At 40.4% G+C, this 27815-nt stretch overlaps 1 protein-coding gene across 2 annotated transcripts in view; it reads right to left on the bottom strand.

Moving 5' to 3' along the window:
• Positions 1-27815, bottom strand: part of CACNA1D (calcium voltage-gated channel subunit alpha1 D) — a 208356-nt gene that overhangs the window by 87092 nt on the left and 93449 nt on the right. Inside the window, exons 8-14 of one of the 2 annotated variants that reach the window (XM_060271439.1) lie at positions 25909-26012; positions 15192-15361; positions 7300-7387; positions 6346-6372; positions 1388-1548; positions 481-706; positions 111-318 (exon numbers count right to left, since the gene is read on the bottom strand). In XM_060271439.1, the coding sequence (XP_060127422.1) occupies positions 111-318; positions 481-706; positions 1388-1548; positions 6346-6372; positions 7300-7387; positions 15192-15361; positions 25909-26012 (984 nt within the window). Of the gene's footprint in view, positions 1-110; positions 319-480; positions 707-1387; positions 1549-6345; positions 6373-7299; positions 7388-15191; positions 15362-25908; positions 26013-26614; positions 26719-27815 lie in introns of both variants that reach the window. The other variant, XM_060271438.1, reaches the window with a different exon arrangement.

Consider the following 27815-nt stretch of genomic DNA (forward strand, 5'->3'; position numbering starts at 1 on the left):
ATAATAGTTGTGGTAGTGATTTTTATTTTTATTTTTTAGGAGACAGGATTATTTAGACAGTTTTTGTTGTTCAAAGATAAAATGTTTTATAGTGGGTGAAAGAAAGTTACCTGGAATACAGTTAAAAGAGCTTGTGGGAAATTATCGAAGGTGCTCCGTTTTGTTTGAGTTTCATCAAAATTAAATTTGCCTCCAAACAGCTGCATTCCAAGCAATGAGAAGATTATGATGAAGAGGAAAAGCAGAAGCAACAGTGAAGCAATGGACTTCATTGAGTTTAACAAGGATGCTACCAAGTTGCTCAGGGATGTCCAGTGCCTACAAATTAAAATGCGTGTGTTAACCAAAAAAAACCCGTAAAAGAACAGTGCGTGATGAAATATTACAAAAGAGCTGCGGATCATACAAGTGTCAGTAGAACTCAGCAGTAACTTGTTGTTGTTTTTTAAAAAAAGCTCACTGCCTTTGATTTGATCTTACCTGGTTACTTTAAAAATACGGAGGAGACGGACACAGCGGAACACTGAAATTCCAAGGGGTGACATAATTTCCAACTCCACCAAGATGGTTTCAACAATGCCGCCACATACCACGAAGCAGTCAAAACGATTAAATAAGGATACAAAGTATGACTGCAGGCCCAAACTGTACATTTTTACCAACATTTCACAGGTGAATAAAGCCAGAAGAACTTTGTTAGCAATATCTGGAGGGGAAATATTCAGAAAATTATATTGGTTTTTACACCTCTGATTCAGTTTCATATGTTCTGCAGAAAACAATGACAGTTTCTATTTTGACCTCTTTGAGCAAACAGAATCCTTCACTCCACATTCTTCTCAAGCTATGATGATGCAAGCTATCCCCACCAAACCATAGCTCAGAAATAAAGGAATTTGGTTCATAGCATTTCAAAGCAAATTTTCATTTCCTTCTTAAAATACACCAGTTTTACCTTTAGTACAGAAATGTTTCACAATTCAGCGGGATTCTGATGTATGCACCAAGATTGACATATACAGGGTCTGCTTTGTTGTATTGTATAAGTACAAATACCCTAGTACAAATTTCGTAGTAGACTCAGAAAAACCTCTCAATGACATAGACCAGAGGTGCTTGATAAGAGTAAAGCGCCGTCAAGTTCAAATTAGCCTAGATTGCAACCCATCTAATCTGTGGATTGCAATCCATCTAACCTGGATAAACTCTAGCTACAACTGACTACACGGGGCTAAAAAATTGCTTATACTTTCCCATTGATTTTTCCCCACACAGATTAAACAACCCAGAATGTCTACAAAATGCTAAATAAATAAATGGCTCGGTATTAAGTCTATAACAGTATTCTATTAGTTATTGAATGAATAAGAACACATTTTCATTTTACCTTGTATTTGTGTCAACCAATCAGGCTGGTTGTAATGCTCAGATGAGATAGTTAATGTGTTCAGGAAGACCAGTACAATAACTAACCAATAAAACGAAACAGATTTGACAGCAGCTCTGCATCTTCTTCTATTGAATCGGTTCCATCGACGCCAACGCCGACTAAAATATAAAACAGCAGACATATTACAGCACAGAATAAAACCACAAAAATTAGGCTTGACGAAAAATTCTTCTAGGTAAAGGTATCGTGGTTGACTGTCTTGGTGCAACCAAACCACAGAAATAACCCTGCTCTCGTGCCCATGCACCATAACTCAGTTAGTTAGGGGATGCAGCAGACACTCAGTAGATTTATCTCAAGGACCAGGTAGATGTGATAGGTGTAGACCAGGCATCCCCAAACTGCGGCCCTCCAGATGTTTTGGCCTACAACTCCCATGATCCCTAGCTAACAGGGGGAGATGGGAATTGTAGTCCAAAACATCTGGAGGGCCGAAGTTTGGGGGTGCCTGCTGTAGACAATTCTTAACACACTCTGGTCCCAGGGTGTTTAAGGCTTTAAAAGTGAGAACCATCACTTTGAACTAATCTCAGAAACAAATAAGCAGCCACTACAGGTTACAGTATCAGAGTTGGATCCAGATCCCTTCTGTCTGATCCAATAAACGTTCTGACAACTGCAGTCTTGGCCAACAGAAGTTTCCGAACCGTCTTCAACGGCGGCCTACATAGCAAGCATTACAACCATCTGCTGTGGAAGTGGATTCTGCAGCAATGAACAGACAAGGTTCTTTGTTACCACTGATTGTGGCAGCACCAATCATATACTTTAGGAACAGGAAAATGCATCTCATGCCCCTTTCCCACCTCCTCAAGAGAGAGTATCACCAATTGTATGTTTTAAGAGTCTAAAAAGCAGCAATAAGTGTACATCCACTGCTTCACATAGAGATCTCTGGATCAGACAGGGGGGGAAATCATGTCCGAATAAAGATTATGCAAATCAGGATTAGTTTAAAATTAGTTTCAGGTTAAAATTAGGGGTGAAGTCAGGGATACTATTTATACTTGGTTTTAAAAAAAAGGAAGAAATGTGAAGATGAAATGGAGTCAGGATTTGCTGTTCTCATATTGTTGCCATTAATGACAAAGCTCTTTCATCTTTATCTGTGGATGCCACATTCTACCCCTTAGTCCTCTGTCTTATAAAGACTGGCATTTCATGATGTTTCTAATACATTTAAAATATTTTGGAAATATGCTACACATACATCTGACTTAAGAGCAAATAAAAACAAGACTCAAGAGCAAACTAAAAACATCCAAGGGCTATGGTATGCTGCGAATCTTTGGGAGTCAACTGAACATAAACTGTCGCAGCTACGCCTTTAATGTGAATGTATGTTGAATTTACATCTGATGGCGAGGAAAGATCACAAACACATTATTCATATCACAATATTATGGCCACTCCAGATCTTCAGTAAGCAACTATACCAGTCTTCAGAGGAAGTGCTAAAGCTGACCAGGATGAAAAAGGTATACAGTGGTGCCTCGACTTATGAATTTAATCCATTCCGAAGGCACCTTCGTAGGTTGAAAAATTCGTAAGTCGAAAAGCACCATTGGAAACGCGATTTCCCATAGGAATGCATTGGAAACGGAAAAATTCATAAGTCGAAGCAACCCCATCTAAAAATTCGTAATTCGAAAAAACCCTATCTAAAACTGCCGTGGTTTCCGTTCGGATGTCAAGAAATTCGTAAGCGTGCGGTCATTTGCCCCACTCGTAAGTCAAAAAATTTGGTTGTCGAGTCATTCGTAAGTTGAGGTACCACTGTATGCTGGGACCACAGAGCCTATTAGCATTGGCCAGTGAGGAAGCAGGATTAGAAGAACCAAGGTCTCTGTGCAATTCACACCAACCCCTATCCCCCTAGGATGGTGGCAGGAAGTAATTTAGCACTTTCAACACTATTGCAAAAAGCATTCCTTATGCTTAAGCTCGCACATCCTGCAAACCTGTCTACTTTCATGAAATCACCTTTTTGTAGTACGTTTTGCAGGTACACGGATGGTGATGTGGTCTAAACCACTGAGCCTTGGGCTTGCCAATTGGAAGGTCGGTGGTTTGAATCCCCGTGACGGGGTGAGCTCCCGTTGCTCAGTCCCAGCTCCTGCCCACCTAGTGGTTCGAAAGCACATCAAGTGCAAGTAGATAAATAGGAACCGCTCTGGCGGGAAGGTAAACAGCATTTCCGTGCGCTGCTCTGGTTCGCCAGAAGCGGCTGAGTCATGCTGGCCACATGACCCGGAAAAACTGTCTGCGGACAAACGTCAGCTCCCTTCGCCAGTAAAGCGAGATGAGCACCGCAACCCCAGAGTCGTTTGTGACTGGACTTAAGTAACAACAGGTGTTTAGGTAGACTGAAGTCTACCAAATGCATGAAGTTGTGTGGCCATAAGCAAAAACATCTAGGGCTCCAAATTAAATAAAGAAGTGAAGGTGCAGTAAGCCCACATGGACTGGGGCATATCTCAGCCCTGACAGCAGATTTTATGTGAACGGGAAAATATAGAATTCTTCTCAAGGCTTTAGAAATCCTGAGCTATAGATCTTTAGATACATCTAGCCACATTTGTATATATAACCATAGTTATTGTCTTTTTCTTCACTGCTGAGTTTAGGGAAGAAGAAAAAACCATTTTGAATATTCCTACCAGGAGAAATCCAAAATCCAATGAATGCAGTATTGATAGTTTAAGAGTTTTAAGTTCAAGATTAAGAGATTTAGTTGTATAGATGATTGATTAAATTATAGAAAGAGAAGTAGATAAGGAAACAACAACCTTGAGTTTTTTGGGGAAAGTTTCTCAAAAGGTAAGAAACTTTAGAAAAGAATACAAGCTACTTGAATTTGTATTCTTAGGTTTTAGTGTGACAAAGGCAAAGTTAAGAAACAAAGGAAGATACCATATTGAGAATATGACTGATTTTTTTTATTGTGCTTCTAAATATCTGCCTAAAGAAAAAGGACATTAATTTTATTGTTCAAATTATAAATAAACCATGAAATATTGTATGGGTGAATTTCAAAATAAATAAAAATATTTTTGTTGTGATTCTGACACATTACAAAGCAGCATCCTTGAAATATGGTATAAAATACTTCAAGTACTGCCTCTCCTCACATAAACTGACTTGGACCCTGTGATCATCAGCGGAGGCCCTTCTTCATGTGCCTCCTCCAAGAGAGCTCTGGAAGGTGGCAACACCAGAATGGGCCTTTTCTGCAGTGGCTTGTGGAATCTTCTCCCCAGGGAGGCTGATCTGGCACTTTCATTACACATCTTTATGTGCCAGACAAAACATTCATCTTCTCCCAGGCCTTTGGCTAGTTGATCTATGGCCTTTAAGACCAATGACCTTTAAGAACACAAGCTTGCTCCAAATACTGTTTGGTGTCATCCAAATATATCAGACATCATAGCCTTTTATGCAGACAGTGTTAGCATTACTTAGCTCCTGTGCCAAATATCCCCACCCCAACATTATGTGCACCATTCAGGCTCTCCTCCAGTGTCCATGTCTACAGTGTAAACATTTGTAAGGAGGAGGCCTGCAGTCGTCCACACTGTACCCATGGCTACATACACAGCGGGGGGGACGGGACCTGTGACCTTCCAGATGTTGTTGGACCCAACCAGCATTCCCAAAGATCAAGGGCGATGGGAGTTATGTCCTGAACTATCTGGAGGACTACAAGTTCCCATTCTCTGATATACAACATGTCCATCTATTGTCTGTGTTCAGGGTTTCAGATCCAGTAGAAGCTTTCATGTGTGCAACTATGGATGTAAAGGACCCCTTCTCTATGTGGAGTTGTTAGGGAAGGGCCTAGATGCAGTGTGCAACATTAACACAAGGCTACTCAGTGCAGCCCCATTCCTTGTTCTGTGTTGATGTACATGGGAGCTAATAGCACCTGCATAGGACATTTGTGCCACATGAACAAAGAGGTTCACACTCCAGAGACTTTGGATTGAGTCTTTCTTGCAACATGTGAGGAACGCAACACTGGAAAAGTCAATGGAAGGATAAGTGGAGGGGTGGAAGAGTTCACATTGATCTAAAGGCTGGTAGATTTGAGGCAGAGGAAGAAGCCACATCAGATGCAATATAATAATAATAATAATAATAATAATAATAATAATAATAATAGACTCTGCCTTTCTCATATAAAGCAATTGAGGTGGCTAAAAAAGCAATTAAAAACTGCACAAAATCAGAGTATCTCATGAGAAGGTTAAGATTGTTTCATTACTTATCACGTATCCAGCCTCAGCATGTGAAAACAAAACAGCTGCATATTCTTTTTTCTGTTATTCCCCCCTCCATTTGCATTCAGTTCCTCTGCTGTTTCCTTTTGTCAACTTTAAATTGGAAGCTCCTCAGAGCAGGGAACTGCTCTCTTGTGCTCTGAAATGCTCCACACACTGAATTTTTAAAACTATCCCATTTCTATGGGACAAACCGTGTAAATGGGAAGTGGTAGAGCACCCACTTCAAATGCAAAGGTCGTAGGTTCAATCACCAGTATCTCCATATAGGGCTGGGGAAAACCATGCCTGAAATCCCGGAAAGCTGTAATTATTATTAATGATTATTATTATTATACAGGCAATACTGAGCTTGATTAATGGACCAATGGACTTCGTATATGGCAGCTCTTTGTGTTCTTTAAGCCATTATTGTTTTGTTCTTTAATTACCTGCTCATGGTTTTGTGGCCAAATGTTGTTAGATTGCATATGATGCTATATACATTTCTTGTGCATTCAGTAACACGTTTCTTTAAAAAGTTTCAGTCATATTCAACCATAATATGTTTAGATTAACAGGAAACAGTTAAGGTGCAGGGGGAAAGCGATGAAAGAGAGAGAGAAGAATACTGACCTGAACTTGGATTTTGAGATAATTTGACTAAAAGAAAAGGAAAACATATGTTTAAAGAAAATACGTAACAATTGTTTACACAACTCCTTCTCCCTTGAAAGCTATGTTGGAAATTAAAAGCATTTAAAATTATTTCAATCCTGCATGTCCGCTTGATACAGAAATGTTCTATTGGTGTAAATTGCAAAATAATGTCACCTTTTTACTGCTTTTGAAGGATCAGCACAATAAAAGCTTGCATATTTTACATACATAGGAAACATTGCCTTTTTGAATTGATCTTTTATCAAAGCATATCAGTAACGATACTATTAAGACACCAATGTCAAAGTGGTTCAGAAATAGATTATAATCAAAATTTCACGATAAAAAAACAGTGGTTACCTGCTTGTATCTCACCACTCCTCCATGGCACTTACAGCAGATTCCCACCCCCCCTTAACAACCCTGCAAGGTAGGCTGGAAGAGAGTGATTGCCCAACACCATGCAGTGAGCTTGAAAAGGTTGAGTAGGAGTTTGAACTTAGGTTTTCCAAGGTCTAGATCTAGCCACTACATCACACTAGTACAAATCATGGTTTGAATGTGCTTATCAAGCGAAAGGAGATTATCAGAAAATAATGTATGAATTGTTAGGTAACAACACATGATAATAGCATCCATACCTTGTGCAATTTCTAGCAGCTGAACACTCACTACACATTTCCGACTTACAAAATAAGCAGTAAAGGACTACCAACTTAAATAAGCTTCAATGAGTTATTCAACAAATGTACATCCACATCTCAGGGAACTCCATTTTTGTTCAAAGACAATCTTCCTCAGCGCGCACACACACACACACACACACACACACACACACACACAAAACTTAGATGAAGAAAACTGCTCCTTTGCTCAGGAATTGCTAGAAATAAAATCATTGACTTTCCTACCAAGCTGATTTGTACTCACCACAAAGCTCCACAGCATGCTGGGCCCTCCCCTTCTCCACCAACATTTTCAGTATTCACAGACTCAGTTTCACTTGCTTGCATACTTGCTGTTAGTAAGATAGAAGATATAATTAGATTTTTAGCTCAGCAAAGCCAGCTACACTTTGCTTTGTGTGCATTGCACAGAAAAGCTGTGTATTTCCCAGGTACTTATTTAAAAGCAGGGGTGGGGTGGGGAGCAGAATGAAGTGTGAAAATGTTCGCTTCAGTTAGCTGGCTTATGATTTTCTTCTGCGCAATCCCATTGTTTAGCCTGCACTGGAAAAGCTGACTCCAAATCCAGTTTGGATATAAATGGTTTACAGCAAGCAAAGTTACAACCCTAGCAACATCTAAGGTGCTTTTGTGGGCAGATTAGCCCATTGCGTAGAGTTAGAATGGTTAAGTATTAAAAAGTTTAGCTTGAAAGGTTCCAATGAGCTTTCGTATACCTTCTAAACCAGGATGGTGAAATGCACCGTCTGGAGTGCTGCATGTGGCTCTCAATGCCTTTTTTTGTTGACCCTCAGCAACACTTAGGTGAAGCAGTTGGTTTTGGGAAGGAGGCATAAGTGCTCTGCCAGGGTCCTAGAGTTCTCCGTCCCCCTTCCCAAAGCCTAGTTAGCACTTTCCCAGGTTTGGGAAGAAGGTGGGTAGGACCCTGCCAGAGCCTCATGCCTCCTTCCCAAAGCAAGGCAACGTGAGGGCAAGGAGGGGACCCTCATATTTTGGGCTCACTTCCCTCTCCTCTCTAGGTTCTATGCAGCCCACTTGGCATGGAAACTTGGGCTGCCCTGTTCTATAAGCTCAGCACAAAGAGGATAAAATGGAAAAGTGCCTCCGTGCCTTGGGCACCGACCTTCCTAGTTGCAATCATAGTGGCGAGTGGGGAGACTGGCTGCTGTGCTCATGTCCTGCTTGTGGGCTTCTTAGTGCAAAATTGTGCTCTGGCAAGGCAGAGCACAACAGTTTACATTTTTCTAAGACCCAGCATGTTCACCCATGCTTATGTTGGTATGGTAGCAACTAAAAGAATTAACTACAAGCACCAGGAAGCTCCTGGTCTTAATCTTGCCTCTGCCATGCACAGCTCTCTCACGCCGCTTGAGGGTAATAGCACTGATCTATTGTAGAATGTTGTTGTAAGGATTATAAAGCCCATATAGCATTCACAAGTGAACTGGTTCAATCTGTAGGTGGAGGTTAGAGGTGGGGCTAACCCATTGACTGTGCATACTTTAAGAATGTCTGCACAGGGCCAGAGGAGCAAGGATATAGGGAAAATTGATAATGCTTCGCATGGAAGCTGGGATGAAATCATTGCCACAGCACACATAATAGAGAGACAATTTCTTGCCAGTCCAGAAAGACAGGCTGTCACCTAAAGCAGAACAAACAAATAAACAATAAACTGGCTTTTAAATTACCAGGACTCAGTTCCAGTAACACTTCTGCCTTCACTATCTTCACAAGTTTTGTCAGGGACAGTTCTGACAGCTTCTATTATCTTGCTACTTGTTCGAATTAAACAATTTCCTCAGGTGTCAATGTTTTGTACATTTGCCCCCATTAAAGTTCTGAAGTACTGCTAGGTTGAACATACACTGTCTATGGCTCACTCCAGCCTGAGCACAACTAGGGTTGCCAGACTCAATAGAGGAGAGGACTTCTGTGCCTTTAATTGCCCTGCTCTCTTTTGAGTCTGGAAACCTTAAAGAGAAACCAGCAGACCCTTTGTTTAATTTCCAAGCAAAGGGTCTGCTGGTTTCTCTTTTAGGTTTCCAGACTCAAAAGAGAGCAGGGCAATTAAAGGCACAGAAGTCCTGTCCACTATTGAGTCTGGCAACCCTAAGCACAACACCATGCCTAATTCACAACCATGTGTTGTGATCTGCCAGGTGTAAATAAGAACCCTTCCCTCTTTTTAATCACAGTCTGGTAGCAAGCAAAATAACCTAAAGAAGGCCAAGATATGTGGATAGTGGGGTTGCATTAAACTTGGGTAGTGGGATCCACAATCCTTTTGAGTTGTTGTCAAACAACTCTCATTTTGATCTACTCTGTTTAATTTAATGCCTTTCCAAGCAGTATAAATCAGTATGCACACTTAACTGGGAGTAAGCTCCACTGAGCATATGGGAACGTACTTTTGAGTAAGCATGCCTAAAATTGAACTGTTAGTCACTTGTTGCACAGGATTCAGACTTCTTCCATCAATGTATTGATTCTGTTATCTATCACACTTTCTCAGTCCGTTCTCAGTGTGGCATGGCAGTGTCACCAAGCATCATTCAATAATTCCTGCAAAATCACTACTAATTATAAGCAATTGCACATCTTATTTATTTATTTGTTCACCAGAGAGTGACAATTTCTCCACTCCACCACTTAACCCAGGCACCCCCAAACTTCGGCCCTCCAGATGTTTTGAACTACAATTCCCATCATCCCTGACCACTGGTCCTGTTAGCTAGGGATCATGGGAGTTGTAGGCCAAAACATCTGGAGGGCCACAGTTTGGGGATGCCTGACTTAACCACTTGAAAGGTGGTAAACCCTTAAACTCTCTCTGCCTCTGATTAATTTCTAGGGACTGTCTCCCCCTTTCTAATGTTGAAGCGTGTGTCTCCCTGGGTTTAAAAAAATAGAACATGTGAATGTTTCAATGCCCCGCCCCACCCCGCCAACTCAGCTACCCACATTTAAATCACTACCAACACTGGTTCAGGCCTAGCGAAGGATAATTCTGAGGAAGGAAACATTATCCAGAAAAGTCCTTAAATTTATTTGCACAAAAAGCCACCAAACCTCTGGACCGCCCCACAAAGCAAAGAAAGAAGTTCCAATATATCCATGCACTTGGAAGAAAGTAAACAGTTCATTCTGCTGGCACTGCACAACACTGCAAACATACATTTTTGCCATTGGCAAAAGTACCAGATGTCCTTGTTTTTAAGAGAAAGCTTGTCCTTGGTCAATGCGCCATCGTATCCTGAAAGCTTTTAAACGCTTTATGGTTTTCATCACAGTGAAACTAAAGTGATGTACTCATTTCTGACTCATTTGCCTTTCTAGATCGTATGCTTCAACTTGATTGAGAGCTATTCAATGGAAAATTAAATGAGTATAATGAAATTTCAGCTTACAATTGTTGCACTGCAGCAACAATCTCTTTGAAGCATGCATTCAAGCAGCAAATCACTTCCATGCAAGATGTGTGTCCACATGCAATTTAGGGAATATATTTACTCCCAGGCGTTTGAAAATTTAAACAACAGCACTCAAAACTCATTGCCGAGATTGAAACACACCCACTGCAAAACAGAACACATTTTTTACCGTGTTTGTTTGACCCACGGCAACATCTAAATCTGCTTTTCTTCTTGTCGTCTAATAAATCAGCCAACGTAACCCCTTCATGTTAAACACATGCAACCCCGTCAATAAAACAGCAGGTGGCAGCAGCAGCAGTGCAAAAGACAACAAAGGATCCACATTCAGTGCAATGCCGGTTCAGATGCTACATGACACAGGAGGACTATATTGGCTTTGCTATCAGCAACTGCAGCCTAAATCTAGGACTGTGTAAAATTGAGAGGACTGAAGTGGCGAGGTTTCTGGATTTCATTAAGAGCACCCGATCATCTCCTCCCTCTTAAGCCTCCCAGGTGAAATCTTAGAAGCCAAAAGGTGTGTTTGTGGAGGAAGGTAGCTGCACAGGCAGCTCTCCTATGGCTATCAGAAGCAGAATTATATAAAATAAAGCATGCATAGGTAAAGGTAAAGGGACCCCAAGACCGTTAGTCTTGAACGACTCTGGGGTTGTGGCGCTCACCTCACTTTATTGGCCGAGGGAGCTGACGTACAGCTTCCGGGTCATGTGGCCAGCATGACTGAGCCACTTCTGGCGAACCAGAGCAGCACACGGAAACACCGTTTACCTTCCCGCCGGAGCAGTACCTATTAATCTACTTGCACTTTGACGTGCTTTCGAACTGCTATGTTGGCAGGAGCAGGGACCAAGCAACGGGAGCTCACCCCCGTCGCGGGGATTTGAACTGCCGACTTTCTGATCGGCAAGCCCTAGGCTTGGTGGTTTAGACCACAGCGCCACCCGTGTGCAATTTCTGTAATTGATACACATTGCAGGGCTGTAGCCTAGTTGTCAAGCATGCGTGCAAAAGGTCCTGCATTCAATTCACCAGATAAAAATGGGGATGCCTAGTATCTGAAAGGCTGCAGAGGCACCGCCAGGGCTTATCCACATTTACTGTACTTTCTAGGCACAGATCCCCACTTTAAAGCGCTTTGTCCGAGTGCTTTCCCCATGAAAACCTGTCCTTTAAAGCTGAATCGGAAAAAACGGCAATTCAGCTTTCAAGAGGAAAAAAGTGTTCAGACACAGGACTTTAAAGTGTGGACCTGTGCCTAGAAAGGCAGCTCAAAAGGAAGTCTGGATGAGCTAGATGTGCCAATAGTCTGGTAAAGCAGCTTCCTGTGCTCCTAAAACCAATTTTCTTAGGGGCAGAATTTTTGATTAGTTTTTGAAGTAATCGTAGTAACTACATTCTTGCTTAAATTAATTTACTCCTTACCAAGCTGGGGGAGGGCTCACAATATAGATTCTGAGGGATCAGAGGTGAGTCATTGCTGGGAGTTGCACAGATCATAAACCGCTTTCTATTCAGTGATTAGTAATTAGCATCCTGATAGTTTTACAAGAGTATCTTTACAGTAGAGTATAAAGATTAAGGGCTGATTCACAGAACTGCAAATCAGGCTTGTCTTTCAACTCAAGTTAATTGTTTTGCCTGCTTGGGTTGAATGTGTCAACTCCCACAAACATAAATTGCACATGGATGTTAGCACAAAATTCGTCAAAGGCACTGATACCTGAGATTTGTGGTTTTTCTATCCAGGCTGGCAAGCAGCTCTTCCCAGTCTTGGATACCCCAGATTCTGCAGGACTACAACTTTCATCTTCCCTGACCATTGGCCAAAATGGCAAAGGACTGATGACAGTTGTTGTCCAATAATATCTGGGGACCAAAAATAAGGGGGGAGGGCAGCTACTTTAGCACATGTTATAAAACCAACTATACAGTATTTCTACTATTATAAATCAGTGTTGTCTATTCCAAAGGAGAGCAGGGTGGATTTTTATATGCAATATTAAGGCTACAATTCTATGAACATTAACCCGGGGGGGGAGCTCATCACTGAACACAGTGGGACTTTCTTCCAAGTAAGCATGTGTAGCATTGGCCTGCACATGCAGATACCAGTTTCCCCATGGCTGACACAGCCCTGATCGTATCCAACTCTGAACTGGGAATTAACAATGGACTTGCAGAGTTACTCCAAAGACTAGCAAGACAATTAAGCACCTTGCGAGACGGTGGGTTAGAAGTAACATAAAGCTAAGTTGGGACGCAGGTGGCACTGTGGTTTAAACAACTGTGCCACTTAGACTTGCCGATCGGAAGGTCGGCGGTTCAAATCCCCGCGGCGGGGTGAGCTCCCGTTGTTCAGTCCCAGCTCCAGACAACCTAGCAGTTCGAAAGCACACAGTGCAAGTAGATAAATAGGTACTGCTCCGGCAGGAAGGTAAATGGCATTTCTGTGTGCTGCTCTGGCTTCACCAGAAGTGGCTTAGTCATGCTGGCCACATGACCCAGAAAGACTGTCTGCAGAAGTGGACAAACGGCGGCTCCCTCGGCCTGCAAAGCGTGATGAGCACCGCAACCCTGGAGTCGTCTGCAACTGGACTTAACTGTCATGTCAGGGGTCTGTTTACCTTTTTAAAGCTAAGTTAAAGGGTCAGTTGTATTAAAACTGGTCGTTTCCACACCATCACATTCTACAGCAATGAAAACTAAATATGTTGCTGCAGCAGAAGTGCAAAAAAAAATCTCATCAGTAAGACCAACCAGCATCACTCTGATTACACTCATTTAAGAAATCAGTTGACAAAGTGCATGTCATTCTCACATAAGATAGGGAGTAATTAATTTTCTGTAATCTAACTACAGTATCACACAATGGCATTTTAAGTGGTAGAATCTTCCCAGAGAATAAAAAGGAGAGATATGGCAGGGCACTATAGATTGTGTTTTGAGAAAGGCATGTTTCTTAACAGAGCACAAATAATAATAATGCGGCCCAGCAACTGATCTTAAGCAACTTTAATTATTTCCCTGTTAAATTTTATGTTACTCAAAGATTTTCCGTAGCAATATTCAGAATGTTCTGAATAGCCTACTCTGAAATATATTCCATGGTGATATTGTTAACAGATTAACTGTTCCATTACAGGATGTGCTTGATATGGCACAGATTGCTGCTTTACGATACCATTACCAGTAACACACAAAGACAGTGGATGCTTGATCAGGGCCAAAGAACATCTCTGCAGAGGTTGATAATAGTAGGATCATTGCCTGAGACAGATATCCTTGACTCTAAAATTAGCCAAGCAAGTGGCTAAAATTGCTGTTTCCCTTTTAGAAGCACCAAGGGATGGATCTCCAGATAGACCAATTTTCTCTACATCCACAAGATGTTGGTGGGCAATTTGGGGGTTGTTCTGCCGCCATATCTGGCTTCAGGAGTGAAAAGACTGAAAAGAAAAAGAGGCTCCCCAGCTAGCTAGTTCTTCTATCTAAGCAGCTTAAAGAAAACCTAAATGTTAAGGAGGATTTTTGATTCTATGCAAAACTAGCTGTCAGGTCAGCAATTTCTAGCCTGGTCCTCTAATAGTTAACACTTTGGTGTAGAAAAATTTCTCTTCAGAAAATTACTGCTTGCTGTAATATACCCACATTTATTTTGACAGTTTGTCAAAATAAAACAATAATCTTACATTCGTCAGTAAGATTTAAAGTAACATAAAATGCAGCCTGACATTTTAGGACTGAAAATGGCTCTTGCAACTCACTGCTAGATCTCAAGGATGCAGATTCTGTACATGCCAACCCTTCATATACTTATATGTATTTTTAACATAACATTTTGAATGAATACAAAATGTACCCGAGGTTGCAATCTATTATTGTTATTATTACATTGATTACACGCTTTTCACCAGCAGGTCCTAGGGTGGGTTACAACAATTTAAAATTCAGAATTAAAAACAGTTAAAACAGAGTACAATCATAGGTATAGGGTGGATCCTGGAAACAGACATCTCAGGTGTTAAATGACAGGGTAAAGAGGTGCATCTTCAGCATTCGCTGAAACTTGTATAGCAAAGAAAGCTAGTTGCACCACAACTGATGCTCTCTTCTGGGCTGCCACCACCTGCAAACTTCTGACAGAGGTGGAACTGCTAAGCTGCTGATCATAACACCTGGGAGGGTTTGTAGGGAAAGAAGAGCTCTCTCTGATATATGGGCCTAAGAAGTCATTTAGAGCTGCAAACACTAGCATGAGCACTTTGAACTGGGCCTGGGAACAAACCGACAGCCAATGCAGCAGTTTATGTGTGTTCCTAAGGCAAGCCCAGCCGGTAATCTGGTCGCTGCATAATAATGTTAGACTGAAGGTAAAGAAAGTAGTAATTTACAAGAGAAACAGTTATCTGCAGGTGGGGGAGAGGGGAGAATTACATTACAGACATGTGAGTATAATGCTGTTATGTGAGCAACAGTCTATCCCAGGCATCCCCAAACTTCGGCCCTCCAGATGTTTTGGACTACATTTTCCATCTTCCCCAACCACTAGTCCTGTTAGCTAGGGATCATGGGAGTTGTAGGCCCAAACATCTGGAGGGCCGCAGTTTGGGGGTGCCTGGTCTATCCCATACAGTAAACTATTTTTACAGCACACTATATTCTTTCGTTAACAGTAATAAAGTGAGAAGACATGACATACTATTCCGTTTGCCTTCTCCATCACCTTCCTCTTCGTTCTCAGGGTCAATATCTTCTGCTTGTGTAATCCAATCCAAATAGCCTTTGAGATCCTCTTCAAGCTGCTGTTTTTCACGCAGCTTCTGAAAATCTCCCCTGGCCTTGGCTTTTTCTCTTTCCTTGGAAAACTCCCTATTGGGTTCAGATAAAACGTAACAGAAATATTGATTTGTGAAGCTGAAGGCTTTCTGAGGGGAAAAAAAATCAGACCCCAGTATTTCTTTTTCACACAGTTAAACAAAATAAAGAAACTGTACAGAAAAGTGAACAGTTTCCACAGATCACAACAGTCATACGAGTCACATACCATGCTTCATTCCTTATACACTTATTAAGCTTCTATGTACTGATAATAATAATAAAAATACAGCTTACAATTATTTGGTCACCATAACTAAGTTGACATCATGTTGGATCTTTCCTCCCACCCTTAAAAACCTCAATGTTACTGATATATGTACGATATTATGTTGTACTTCTCCTTTATAAATTAAACGATGATTCTAAATAGCACCTTCTACTTAATAGGGCCAAGGTTTGAAGGCATAATGGCTTCGTGGAATTACACCTGGGGGAAATGGCATATACCAATGAAATGTAAGTGTGAACACATATTTGAGTAAAAGGCAGTTCATTTCAAACCTAAAAGCAGGATTTGTCCCCATGAGTCACCTGTACAAGGGTGAATCTCCTTTACGCAAAACATCCCAACAGAATTAAGTTTCCTATGTGGAAATTTCCAAGCTATCTCACATCAGTATGAATAGAGGGAGCCCATGATGGACAGGGGAGAGAATGCAAATGACAGAGTTTCGAGTCTGCTCTTCGATGCTGCAATTTTGTCCTCAGGAGGGTGGGGGAATAAAACAATGCAGCGCAGCTTGCTTGACTGAATAACCAAAGACCCTCAAACAAAAATAAAAACCCTTAATCTGAGTGAGAGAAATGACCATAGTGGTCACAGAACACATGCCTTGCAAGGAGAAGGTTGCAGATTCAATCCCTAGATCTCAGGGCGCTGAATTGGGAAAGACTGCTGCCCAAGACAGAAGAGACCCATTGCCTGATATTGCTAGACTGTGCTGGGCAGGATGAATCAATGGTCTGGCTCACTGTAAAACAACATATTACAGTGGTATGGGGTTTTTTTTCCACACAGTGAAAAAACCCCATACCACCAACTGGCCTCCCTTCCGCCTACAACTACAGATTCAACAATTTGATGTGCCATCAAATTGTTGAATCTGTAGTTGTGGGCGGAAGGGAGGCCAGTTGGTGGTGTGGGGTTTTTTCGCTGTGCTGTTGTATTGTGAGGGGAATAGTGTTTGTATGAGGTACATTTTTTCTTTACATTGCAATGTAGTCAAAGCAAAATTCCAAGTATGGTTGATACTTGGCCAATAAAATTATTCTATTCTAATGGAAGCTTCCTGATCAAAAGAAAATGACTTATGGAAACCACTGGCACATTTCCTTTAAATGAGTCAAAGGTACATGACAACGTCTGTTCCCAAATTGGAAATTCTTCATTATCTCTTGGAATTATCTATCTTAACACCCCATTGTGCTGGGCTGGGCTGGGCTGGATTTACGTGTTGGATTTGAGCCAGTCTCACTGTAAATCAGACTGCCCCCCTCTACCTTCCATCCTGCTCATTTTGGATTTGGTGGTGGCACTGCTACAGAGGAGAGAGAGGTTTGGATTGTGCCCGTAGGCTGTACTCCTACATACTCTTACCTGGGAGTAAGTCTCACTGAACTCATAGAACTACCACTGAACTGAATGGGACTTACTTCTGAATAGACATGCATAGATTTTTGCTGTTAAACAATAAAGGTGAGAACCTAGATAATGCATTTATTGTAAAGATGACATCTAAACTCATCAGTCACACTCCCCCAAAACAGCCCAGTAAGAACTCAGCATGCTCAGCTGTTACCAGGAGACACAGAATCTTGAGTGTCAGTTGAAAAAGAAATAATTCATAAAGCTGAAATATGCTAGAGAAAGTTGTGGCTGCCTAGAATCCTAAACAGAATAATTCCTGTTAGGGGATTATGATATACTGCAACATTCTGTTGCAGGTACCATTCATTTCAGTGGAACTTGGTCAGAAGATGTTCCACCAGAACCCTCACCATGCCTTCACCACTTCTATGAAATAATATCAGACTTCACAGATTGAAGTCAACCTACTCATCCCTACAGATGAGAGATTCATGAAAGACTATGTAGTTATGGCTGCTACAACAGTACTATTACACGTCTGCACTTTCACTAGAACACCTGAATGTGACTTCTAATGGCCAATCTAGATAATGCAAGAAACACATCGCTGCATTTCACGCATCTGTTTTTGCTTATGTTAAATAACAGCAGTGGAGAAGGGAGTCCAATTAATATTGGGATCATGGTGTACAAGGGTGGGTTGTGGTTTTTTTAAAATCCATTTCAACTTACACCAACATCACTTCCTGAAGTGGAAGTGATCATTTCCTGTGGAAAAGAAGCTACTATTCGCATCTGCAGCCTACGGCAGCCCAACAGCAGCCTTGAAGGGCTGGTTTTCATTGGAATTGTGGCATGGAGAAAAGGTTAAACCTTCCTCCTCCCTGCAACACTGCCATCCCAATCCTGAATGGACCCCCAGCAGCTGCTATTTAATAGAAACAAGAAACAAGAGAAGCAAAACCCAAACCATGTGTTTCGCATATCATCTAGTTTGGCACTAATTATATAGGATTGCAGAAAGTGAACATAATACTGAATGTAATATAATAGTTCAATTTTGTCATGGCTCATGATGTCCATGGTCTGTTGCTTGAAATGACTTGGCAGATATGTATCCTGATGAACAACTATCCAGCAGAAACTCAAAGGGATCCCTACTGCCTACATGGCTTTGCAGAGATATTTTGGGTCTCTACACATACTGCAACATCAGATTCCATTTGACCCAGTGTGAGACAATGATATGTGCTTTTTTTTCTTATTCAAGGAATAGGTGATATTTTGTTTTCAACACTGTGATATATTACCAGATAAATATTGTGATATACTGATATTTTACGATGTCTGAAATGTCTCTTGACTGATTCTTCCTCCGCATCTTATTTCCTACTTCCTCCTTTAAGGACAAAATAAGGTGGGGAGGAAGAAGGAGCTGAGATACATCGCCCAGTCCTACAGCTGAGCAAGCCCCCTTGCCGCTCCGGCTCGCGGAACACACCTGGCGCTAAGGGGAGTGTTCAAAAATGCTCAGATATTCTGAAACCGTTATCGCAATCTGAACTTCAAACCAGTTTCAGACGATGTACAGAAATCCCAGCCCTATCAGGAATAAATGCCTCATCAAACAATGGGTTGGATCACAGTTCAAAACATGATTGAAACATGGGCTACAAATGTTGGGTCACACACATCAAGGTTTTTTTTTAGCACACTTCATTTTAAATAGGAATGCTATTGCTTTTATTTTTAATTCTTGCTTCACTGATATATGTGAGAAAAGGACACTTTTATCCTCTCATTTTGGTGGTGTTGTTTTTTGGCTGTTAATCCTTGACACTGCTGAGAAAAGGAATACTGTCAAGGCTTGTTCATTTTCCTTTAGAAGAAAACTGCAGCTGACAGCTCATTGCCATCTTCTATTTTGTGCATCATTATTTAAATGCCTTTCCCCATTAATCCTCAAAGTGCCATGTAGAAAAGTGTTCTTAGGTACTGTATGTGTGTGCATATTGGTATATAGAATAAACAATATAGAATAAACAAAACTCTTTTTCATTACACAGATTCATTGAAAAAACAGCATGATTGCTGTGCTAGAATGCAAGAAGTGTCAGAAAAAATATGCTAAATGAATAAAAACATTACTTTAACCCGCAGTGCCTACAGAAGGATGTATATGAGGACATGTCAATATATATTCCTTGCTGTCCTCGAGCAAGGAAGTAAATACAACTTACAGATATTTCTTAAAGTGTGTTTGGAAAGATCTTATTTTGTTCCCATGGCTACCCAGAGAAATAGTAATGCCTTCAGCAGAATCTGTCTTCAGTATAAAGCATCTTTTAGTGGTTAGAACTATTCTCGAGAAATAAGATTATCATGCATCATTAAGAGCTGTTCCACTTGTAAATAAGGAATTGTTTTTACAACTTCCAGTTTTCCAGTAATACATGCCAAGTATGCCATTTAAAGATTATTTCTGCACAAAAATATATTAATTCAATTCAGAAATGCTACTTCCACATTACTAGGGCAAAATCCCTGAACTGCTAGCTTGACCAGATGACCTCAGCAAACAAAAGGTGCAGGAATTGTCTTGCTGAACAGATCAAAATGTTGCCAACAAAATATTCCTGGGATTATCCCAAGTCAGAAGCAACAGTGACAATTCCTGTTCCTTGCACCCTAGTAGAGGTATGTCACTTCTTCATGTGGAGGCTGAATATTTTGTTATCATCATAATAGTCATTAGTTTGTTGTCTCCTCACACCTTTTTGAAGCTATGAGCTACCTGTTTGGTAGTGAACATCATCAATTAATTGGCGGTGTAAAGGTAAAGGTAAAGGGACCCCTGACCATTAGGTCCAGTCGTGACCGACTCTGGGGTTGCGCGCTCATCTCGCATTATTGGCCGAGGGAGCCGGCGTATAGCTTCCAGGTCATGTGGCCAGCATGACAAAGCCGCTTCTGGCAAACCAGAGCAGCACATGGAACGCCGTTTACCTTCCCGCTGTAGCGGTTCCTATTTATCTACTTGCATTTTGACGTGCTTTCGAACTGCTAGGTTGGCAGGAGCTGGGACCAAGCAACGGGAGCTCACCCCGTCACAGGGATTCGAACCGCCGACCTTCTGATCAGCAAGCCCTAGGCTCTGTGATTTAACCACAGCGCCACCTGGGAGGGAGAAAAGAAAACATGCCTCTCCACTCCAGAGAGAGTGCTCTGAAGCAGCTTTCAGTTTAGATTCTTGTAATTAAACTGTTTTTACAGTCTTGCAGTGTGTAAGCTAATTAGAACTGTTTAGCCATTTGGTTTTTAACCAATAATATAAATCAATTTACCAAAGGAATAAACAAAAATATACGCATACTACTAGGCTCTGTTGCACTTAGTGCTTAATAAGAGACCCAGTTTTACATTCATAGCTCACTCCAGGAGGTTTTCCTTTCCTTGTGATAGCTGCATCAGTGCCTTATGCTCAGCTGAGTGTTAAATTTTGAACAAGAATGTTCACATCCCATCCTAGCTGTTGACTTACTGGGTGGCCTTGACTTTGTAAACTCAGAAGACTGCCTCATAGGGTTTTTTTTAAAAGAATAAATGAGATTAGGAATCTAAAGCACCCTGCACAGTTGTTTGATTTTTATATAAATAATACAGAGAGTGAAATGTCCTAATAATAATATTTTAGCACTAAAAATGGGAGTCTTATACATAGGCGTATGGCTATTCTTTGCACCAATCTCTATTCAAAGGACTAAGTCTGGAATGTGCCCCTATAAATGTGCCTCAAACTGAGGCTTGCCGTAAGCAATGTTTTGTTGATAGATTCAATTTTACAACTGAATTTATGCATCTAGAATATGGAATTAAATTGAAATCAGCATGGGTAAAATATCAAGCATACTATGGAAGGAATTACAGACTAATCTGAGTTGACTCAGCAACATTCTCACCTCAAATATGACCTGGGGTGGGGGTGGGGTGGGGGAACTTCAACAGAAACAAAACATTACTTTGAAGTGGCTTAGGTCAGGCATCCCCAAACTGCGGCCCTCCAGATACTTTGGCCTACAACTCCCATGATCCCTAGCTAACAGGATCAGTGGTCAGGGATGATGGGAATTGTCGTCCAAAACATACGGAGGGCCAAAGTTTGGGGATACCTGGCTTAGGCCCATACATACAATATCCTAACAAATTTGTCTACTCCAAAACTAGAATTCTCCAAGTCATTAAAATTCTGTTTAGAACTACTATGTGATAATGAGAAAAGAAATGCATGGCTGTTGACAAAATGAATTACATGAATGATAGCCATCTAACATTTGTGCCCTTCAAATGCTTGGAATATATCCTTTGCTGTCAACAGACTCCTTAATTTAAAATAATATTTACTAAGGGCATTCCCTATTCTTGCAGTCTATGTTATCTTAAAATTACATGAAAATTGTATTAAAAAATGACCTCCACTTTAAAATGTTGTGGGGTTTTTTTTATTCTTTTAAAAACAGTTTCAACATTTCATTCTCACATACTCACCTTTAAGGAAGGCTAGATGTAAAACAAAAGGTCTCTCAAATTATATCTTACTTACATGTACACCATTCTATAAACACATCAGTCATGCAGTTCACAAACACAACACACGAAATACAAAGATCAAAAACATTAGACACTTTTCAAAATGCTGAGCATAAATCAACAACACAGGAAATAGTCATATCATATGGAAACATCTTCAGCACAGATTCCAGATTTTAGTTCCTAAAATCCAGAGAACTAAATACAGCCATGTTTTTAAGGCACAGGAATTATTTTGGGAGAGCTTTTACTTTTTAAATTATCATCATCATTTTGGATTGTGGAAGTCTGGTCATGTTTTATAAATGTGCATCTATGCAGACATATGTGTTATTAATCACATTATACATGACAGTATGACTGATTTTATCAGCAGTATATGTGACTAGCTACATGTATGTCCTGGGGAAATCTTTCCTAGAAGCCATTCCTTTAAAAAGAAACAAAAAAACACCAAACCTATTATGTCTCCAAAACTTGAGTGACTTCAATATTTTTCTCATTAATACAGAGATGCAGGAGGCATATTTTACAACGCACTTGCATCATTTACCTTGGAGATAATCTGTTGCATTAATTACTGTACTTCAGGGGAGGATAATGCTTATTACCACAGGCATATAGAAAGCCTTATCCTTGTATCTATGCTAGCAGAGTGATAGTATTTTTCTCATCAGTTTGAGAGATGCCCTTTATATATTCAGAGCCTAGGTTTGCCTGAAGCCTTCTATGCATTCTTCACACAAAATAATAAGGCAATATTCTACTTTCTGGCACCTACAGTCCAAAAATTAATAGGTGATATCCAATGATGTCTGAGAGATGGAATTTTGCTTGTATAATGCAAGTTCCAATTTATCTTCTCCACCCTCCAGCCTCTCTCTCACACAAAACTTGGCTGAGGGCAGGCAGAGGGCAGCAGGAGTCAGAAAAGGAAGACGAGGCCCCATTGCAGGGGTGTGCAGTCACCCACACTTGGTTAGATTTCACTTTATGGTGAAAATTACAGATGTGGTGGGGACTGTTATCTTTAATCTGGAACTATTCTAATTCCAAGAGACTGGTAAAATAGTGAAATACAACATTCTGACTAGCTGCCCTACATTTTGAACAGTTATCATAATTACTCAATATTTTATTTTATTTTCTAAACTAAGAACAAAATGGTATCAGTTTTGGGAACAACCAATTTCTCCTGACCAAGCCCAGTTGTACAGGGAGAACACAAAATAGGCAACTAGCACCGTTTGCATTCATTTCAACCGGGCTTGCCCAAGAAGTTTCCAGGGGGGGTTTCTATTTATCCTCTAATTATATCTAACTATTATTTTTGTCTAGAACGTCACTCTTTTATTGTGGAGGACCTATAGTATAGTATCTACTTGCTCAGAGCAGGACAGCTAATAAATGTCCTTTAATATATTACAAGAGTCACAGCTTGCTTTACTTCATATCCTTTGCAGCCATTTAAAAATATTTTGTTAAGCCTCATGTTCTTTTCTTAGGTGAGTTAGGACATGCAAAGAATTGTGTATGGTTAGCTAGTGCATACAGATCACCTGAATTACTGGGGAAGTGCAGTCATATTTGCAGACATATGTTGTGTTCTGTGAATGGGAATGTTCTCTACGAATGGGAGAGTATGGTGACCTTGGAAATGTTGGTCTTGAAATAGATTCAAATTCATGAAGCACACTAGTAGCCCTAGGTAAGTCACTGTTCCTTAGCCTAACCTGCTACATAGGAAAATACAAATCCAGTAAGTTAAATCCCACCGATGTTAACTAATACGTTGAAACCATTGTGACTGCTCATTTACTGTGCAATCCTACACATCTCTCTCAAAAAGTATGGTAAGTCCCACTGAAACAAATGGGGCTTACTTTGAGGCAACAGGCTACAGATTGTAGGCTTAAGCATATACTGTTACACTAGGAGAGAAGCATTTGATAAAAGACCACAACTCCTCATTATTGCAAGTCTGGAAAACCCTTAGTCCTAGTCTAGTCTAGCTAATAGCACAGGGTTTAGGTAGATCACTGGTCTGGTTTTGTATAAGGCAGCTACTGTGTAACAAATCAGTTTTTTCTTTCTTTATTTCTGTTTCTAAATAGAGATTCTGTATCTATTCAAAATTGCTAAGCTCACAGTAAAATCTATATTTTACATTTAAAATATATAATCAAAGGAGGGCACTTTTCAGTATCTTCTTAAAAACATTTTTGCTGTAACATTGTCATTCAATCATAAATCATCTGCGCACACAATAGAAGGATGGGTGACACCAGAAGACTTGCTAGCCTTGTTACATTTATGTTTCTACTACAGTACTCAGCTGAAAAGATTGTTTGCCATTGAGTTAGATACACCCTGCATAGGACTGCAAAACATTCTGTTTTCTACATTTCCTTATTTTTCTGTGGAAAATATGCGTGTACTCATTGTGTAACACAGCTGCATTGCACAGATTAGTGCAGTTAATGAGGTCAGCACACATTTAGGAAAATACTGCCCAGTGTTAAGTGCGTGATACAATAAAATTTCTGAAAATTGCTGGAACATAGGTGACTATGAAACTTTAACTTACTGCCTATTGCTGTATCTTCCAATAAAGCCATCTTCAGGTGTCTGGGGAGAATGCTTGTGGGCTCAACAAGGAAAGGGACAGGATTGTGCATGTAAGCCTCACCTCCAATATTTCCGTGTGTGCTGGTCCCATTTCAGATGGTCTGAAGCAGGCTTCCTCAACCTCGGCCCTCCAGATGTTTTTGGCCTACAACTTCCATGATCCCTAGCTAGCAGGACCAGTGGTCAGGGATGGTGGCAACTGTAGTCTCAAAACATCTGGAGGGGCGAGTTTGAGGAAGCCTGGTCTGAAGGAAGATTCTACGCACCTCTCAGTGAACATACAGTGGTACCTCGCTAGACGAATGCCTCACAAGACGATAAACACGCAAAATGAAAGTGTTTTGCGATTTCAATTGAGACTCGCAAGACGAAGTTTCCTGTGGCACGCTTCGCAAGACGATTTTTTTTTTGTCCCATAGGGTGCCTCGCAAGACGATTTTTTTCCCCGTCTTGCGAGGCACCTATGGGAAACCGCACTTCAATTCGTCTAGCGAGGCACCACTGTACTTCTACTTTCCCTTCAGACCTTCCTGCTCAATGTGGAAAAACCTGAAGTAGAGCAAGCATGTGCAGAGAAATTGGAGGAAAGACCTCCTGTTTAAGCCCCAAATGCCCGAAAAAGGGCTTACCCAAGGCAGAATACATGAACAAGCTCCCTTGAACCTGAAGAACTACTGACAAGAGTGAATAAAATTATTAAACAACACAACTTGAATGTCAGGTTCTGATTTGAAAGTCTGCATTGGTATGATGCATTATGGATGCAGACAGTGATGTCATACAAGCCCTACATCTGTATGCCACAAGCCTATTTGCTTATTATTTGCCGTTTGACAAGTAATCACATTCTGTTTAATGCCAGAAGTTTGGACTGTGGCTATCTGTTTGGGTATGAATCATTTTCAGACAGTCAGACAGGCCTATTCTTCTGCCAATGTGGCTTGGGGAACTGAAGCTGAAATAGGAGAAGTGCTGTGGGCTTTACAGTGCCCACTTAGTTACATCTCCCTTTATACAATTATGCAGACACCATAATTGGTGCCATCCTGCCATGCTCTTCTTACAATACAGGTAAGGAGCTTCAAAAATATATGGCGATAGGTTGACAAGCTTTCCCTTTTGACAGCTATAGAGATGTTTGCACTACAGTACTTGTGCACTACAGTACTTGTGGCCTTCCCAGCCAGTGATGAGAGCCAGCTGCATGCACAATGTCCTGGATATTCAATAGCTTTAGGTAAGACATCTCCACCAATATAAAGGAGACATCAAAGGATTTGTAAAAAAAACATACAACCAATGTCAATAGAAGCAGAAAATGTGAAGCACCTGCTAACAGGCATATCCTGCTGGTAGTTACACAAAAGATATTGTATGTTTGTTTAGATAAGCTTTTCAAATGCTGAAACTAGGCTTTCAGAAATGGACAACAGCCTTTATCAATATTTTAAAATATGTATGCTTACACAGGTGTCATCTTTCACTCATTGTGTGCAAAATGATGTCTTTAAGGAAGTTAGTACTTCATTTAGTTACTCTTCAGTGATGGGGGGTGTTGGGAACCACTGCAAACACAGGGTGTCATAGACAGGCAGAAACACAAAAGTCCAGACATTCAGAAAAGCAAACACTGGTAAAATGACATGCAGAAAAGCCATCACTGTGAAGCTTGAGCAAACGCATAGGCCATTTCAAACACTGCGGTGGAATATACAAGGTTAATCTAGCTGCTTACCCACTAAGTACACCAAGAACCAGGTTAAGTACGAAAAATGAGCCAAGAATGATAAGACTAACAAAATAGATCCATGGCCATTCACATCCTATTGCATCATTTACCTGTAAAATGTAAGGAAACATGTTATGATTCAGCTATTCACTACACAGCAGAGTCCTCCTGCAATTGACTGATCACATAGGTATTCAGTGTACCAACAGTATCCCTCTCACAGCTCCCTCCCTTACACTACACTGCAGGTCACCATGATGCCCAAAATGGCAGTACTATAAAAAGACTTCTTTTGGGATGAAGAAAATGTGTTGAAGATCATTTAGGAGCTTTAAAATATCTAGATTACATTTAACCATAGCAATATGCACATTTCAGAACCTATGTCATACGGGGGTTGATAATTTGTTTAACAGTTTGGAATTTTTTTGTATTGGAATTTAAGGTAGTGGTTAATTAATTACTAAGTACAGGCCTATTATGATCTCTTTACGTTTTTACATCTGCCTATTATTATTTTTCAGGAAATTGCCCTTGCTATTGTATGCTGCATGGGCTCTGAAGGATATATGCTGTTCTAAAATGAAAAATCCCAGTGTTTCATTTTTAAAATCTTATCCCCAATTATTTTGATCTTCTCATAATATACCTATGTGTTCATGGCAACCGAATACAGGACTCTGCTTCTAGGACGAAAAAGGTGTATGCTTACCCGCTCAATACACCAAGAACAAGATTTAGAACGAAAAAAGACCCAAAGATGACGAGACTGACAAAATACACCCATGGCAATTCAAATCCCATAGCATCATTCATCTGTAAGAAACAAGATGATCTTATAGAAACAGATTAATTTAATTTTGTAATAGCGAACAGTTGGTGAGGAAGAAACACAAATAAGTGACAGAAATGCACCCTCTTGCTCACAATCATCAGGGGAAGAAAAGCAAAATATGAGCCATGTTTCATCACCATTCCAAAAGCATAATAAAAAAATACTGTAAAGCAAGAGAGTTAGAACTTAGCATAACTATACAGCAATGGTTTTAAATCCCATTTAGAAGACACTGAAGGCAATATGTAGAAAGAAGCTATTAAATGATAACAAAGAGAGACTTTGGCTCAACTGTGGCTCAAGCAAGGCAGTAAAGGGTACAGTAAAGCACAGGGTTGGGTTACTATGGAAAAGGGGCTCGGGTTTGATATATAAATCTGAATTAAGTTTAAAGTTTCAAAATCTTATTTAATTGTTCAGCCCTTTCAGCTTTCTATGCATATAAATCCAGGAATTTAGAAGCTGAAATCCAGACACAAAAATATAAAGCAAATGGGTGATATCCAATGCACTTGTTCTGTTAGTGCAAGGATTTCTGCTTGTGCATAGGAACTTCCCTCTCTCACCTTCCCTGTGCATACCCAGTATACTTCTCAAAGCTGCTCTGGGGGGTTGGAGAAACCGCAAGAACAAATGTATAGGGAAGCCTTTTAAATAATAATAGGAGAGGGAGGGAAAATTTGGTTGCACGAGCGGAATGAGCTCAATGAATACTACCCAATGTATTTAATGTTGAGTGTACTACAGGACTTTTCAGATTATCATTTTGTGGTGCAATAAAATACTCATTATTACTCATTTACAAACCTATACGAGTCCACTGAGAAGCAAGTTCCATTGAGTTTAATGCGGCTTACTCCCAGGTAAATGGGTATATAATTGTAGTTTTACTGTAGAAGATCCTATGTCATGAAATTTTGGTTCTACCGTGTTTCTCCGAAAATAAGCCATACCCCGAAAATAAGCCATAGTGATAGGCAGTTTAACCTTGGAGGTTAAACCGTACCATACTTAATTTAAAAAAATAAGACATCCCCTGAAAATAAGCCACCGTGTTTGTTTGTTTGTTTGTTTTTTG

The sequence above is a fragment of the Zootoca vivipara genome, chromosome 2 (assembly GCF_963506605.1).
Source record: "Zootoca vivipara chromosome 2, rZooViv1.1, whole genome shotgun sequence".
In the NCBI taxonomy this organism is placed as follows: domain Eukaryota; kingdom Metazoa; phylum Chordata; class Lepidosauria; order Squamata; family Lacertidae; genus Zootoca; species Zootoca vivipara.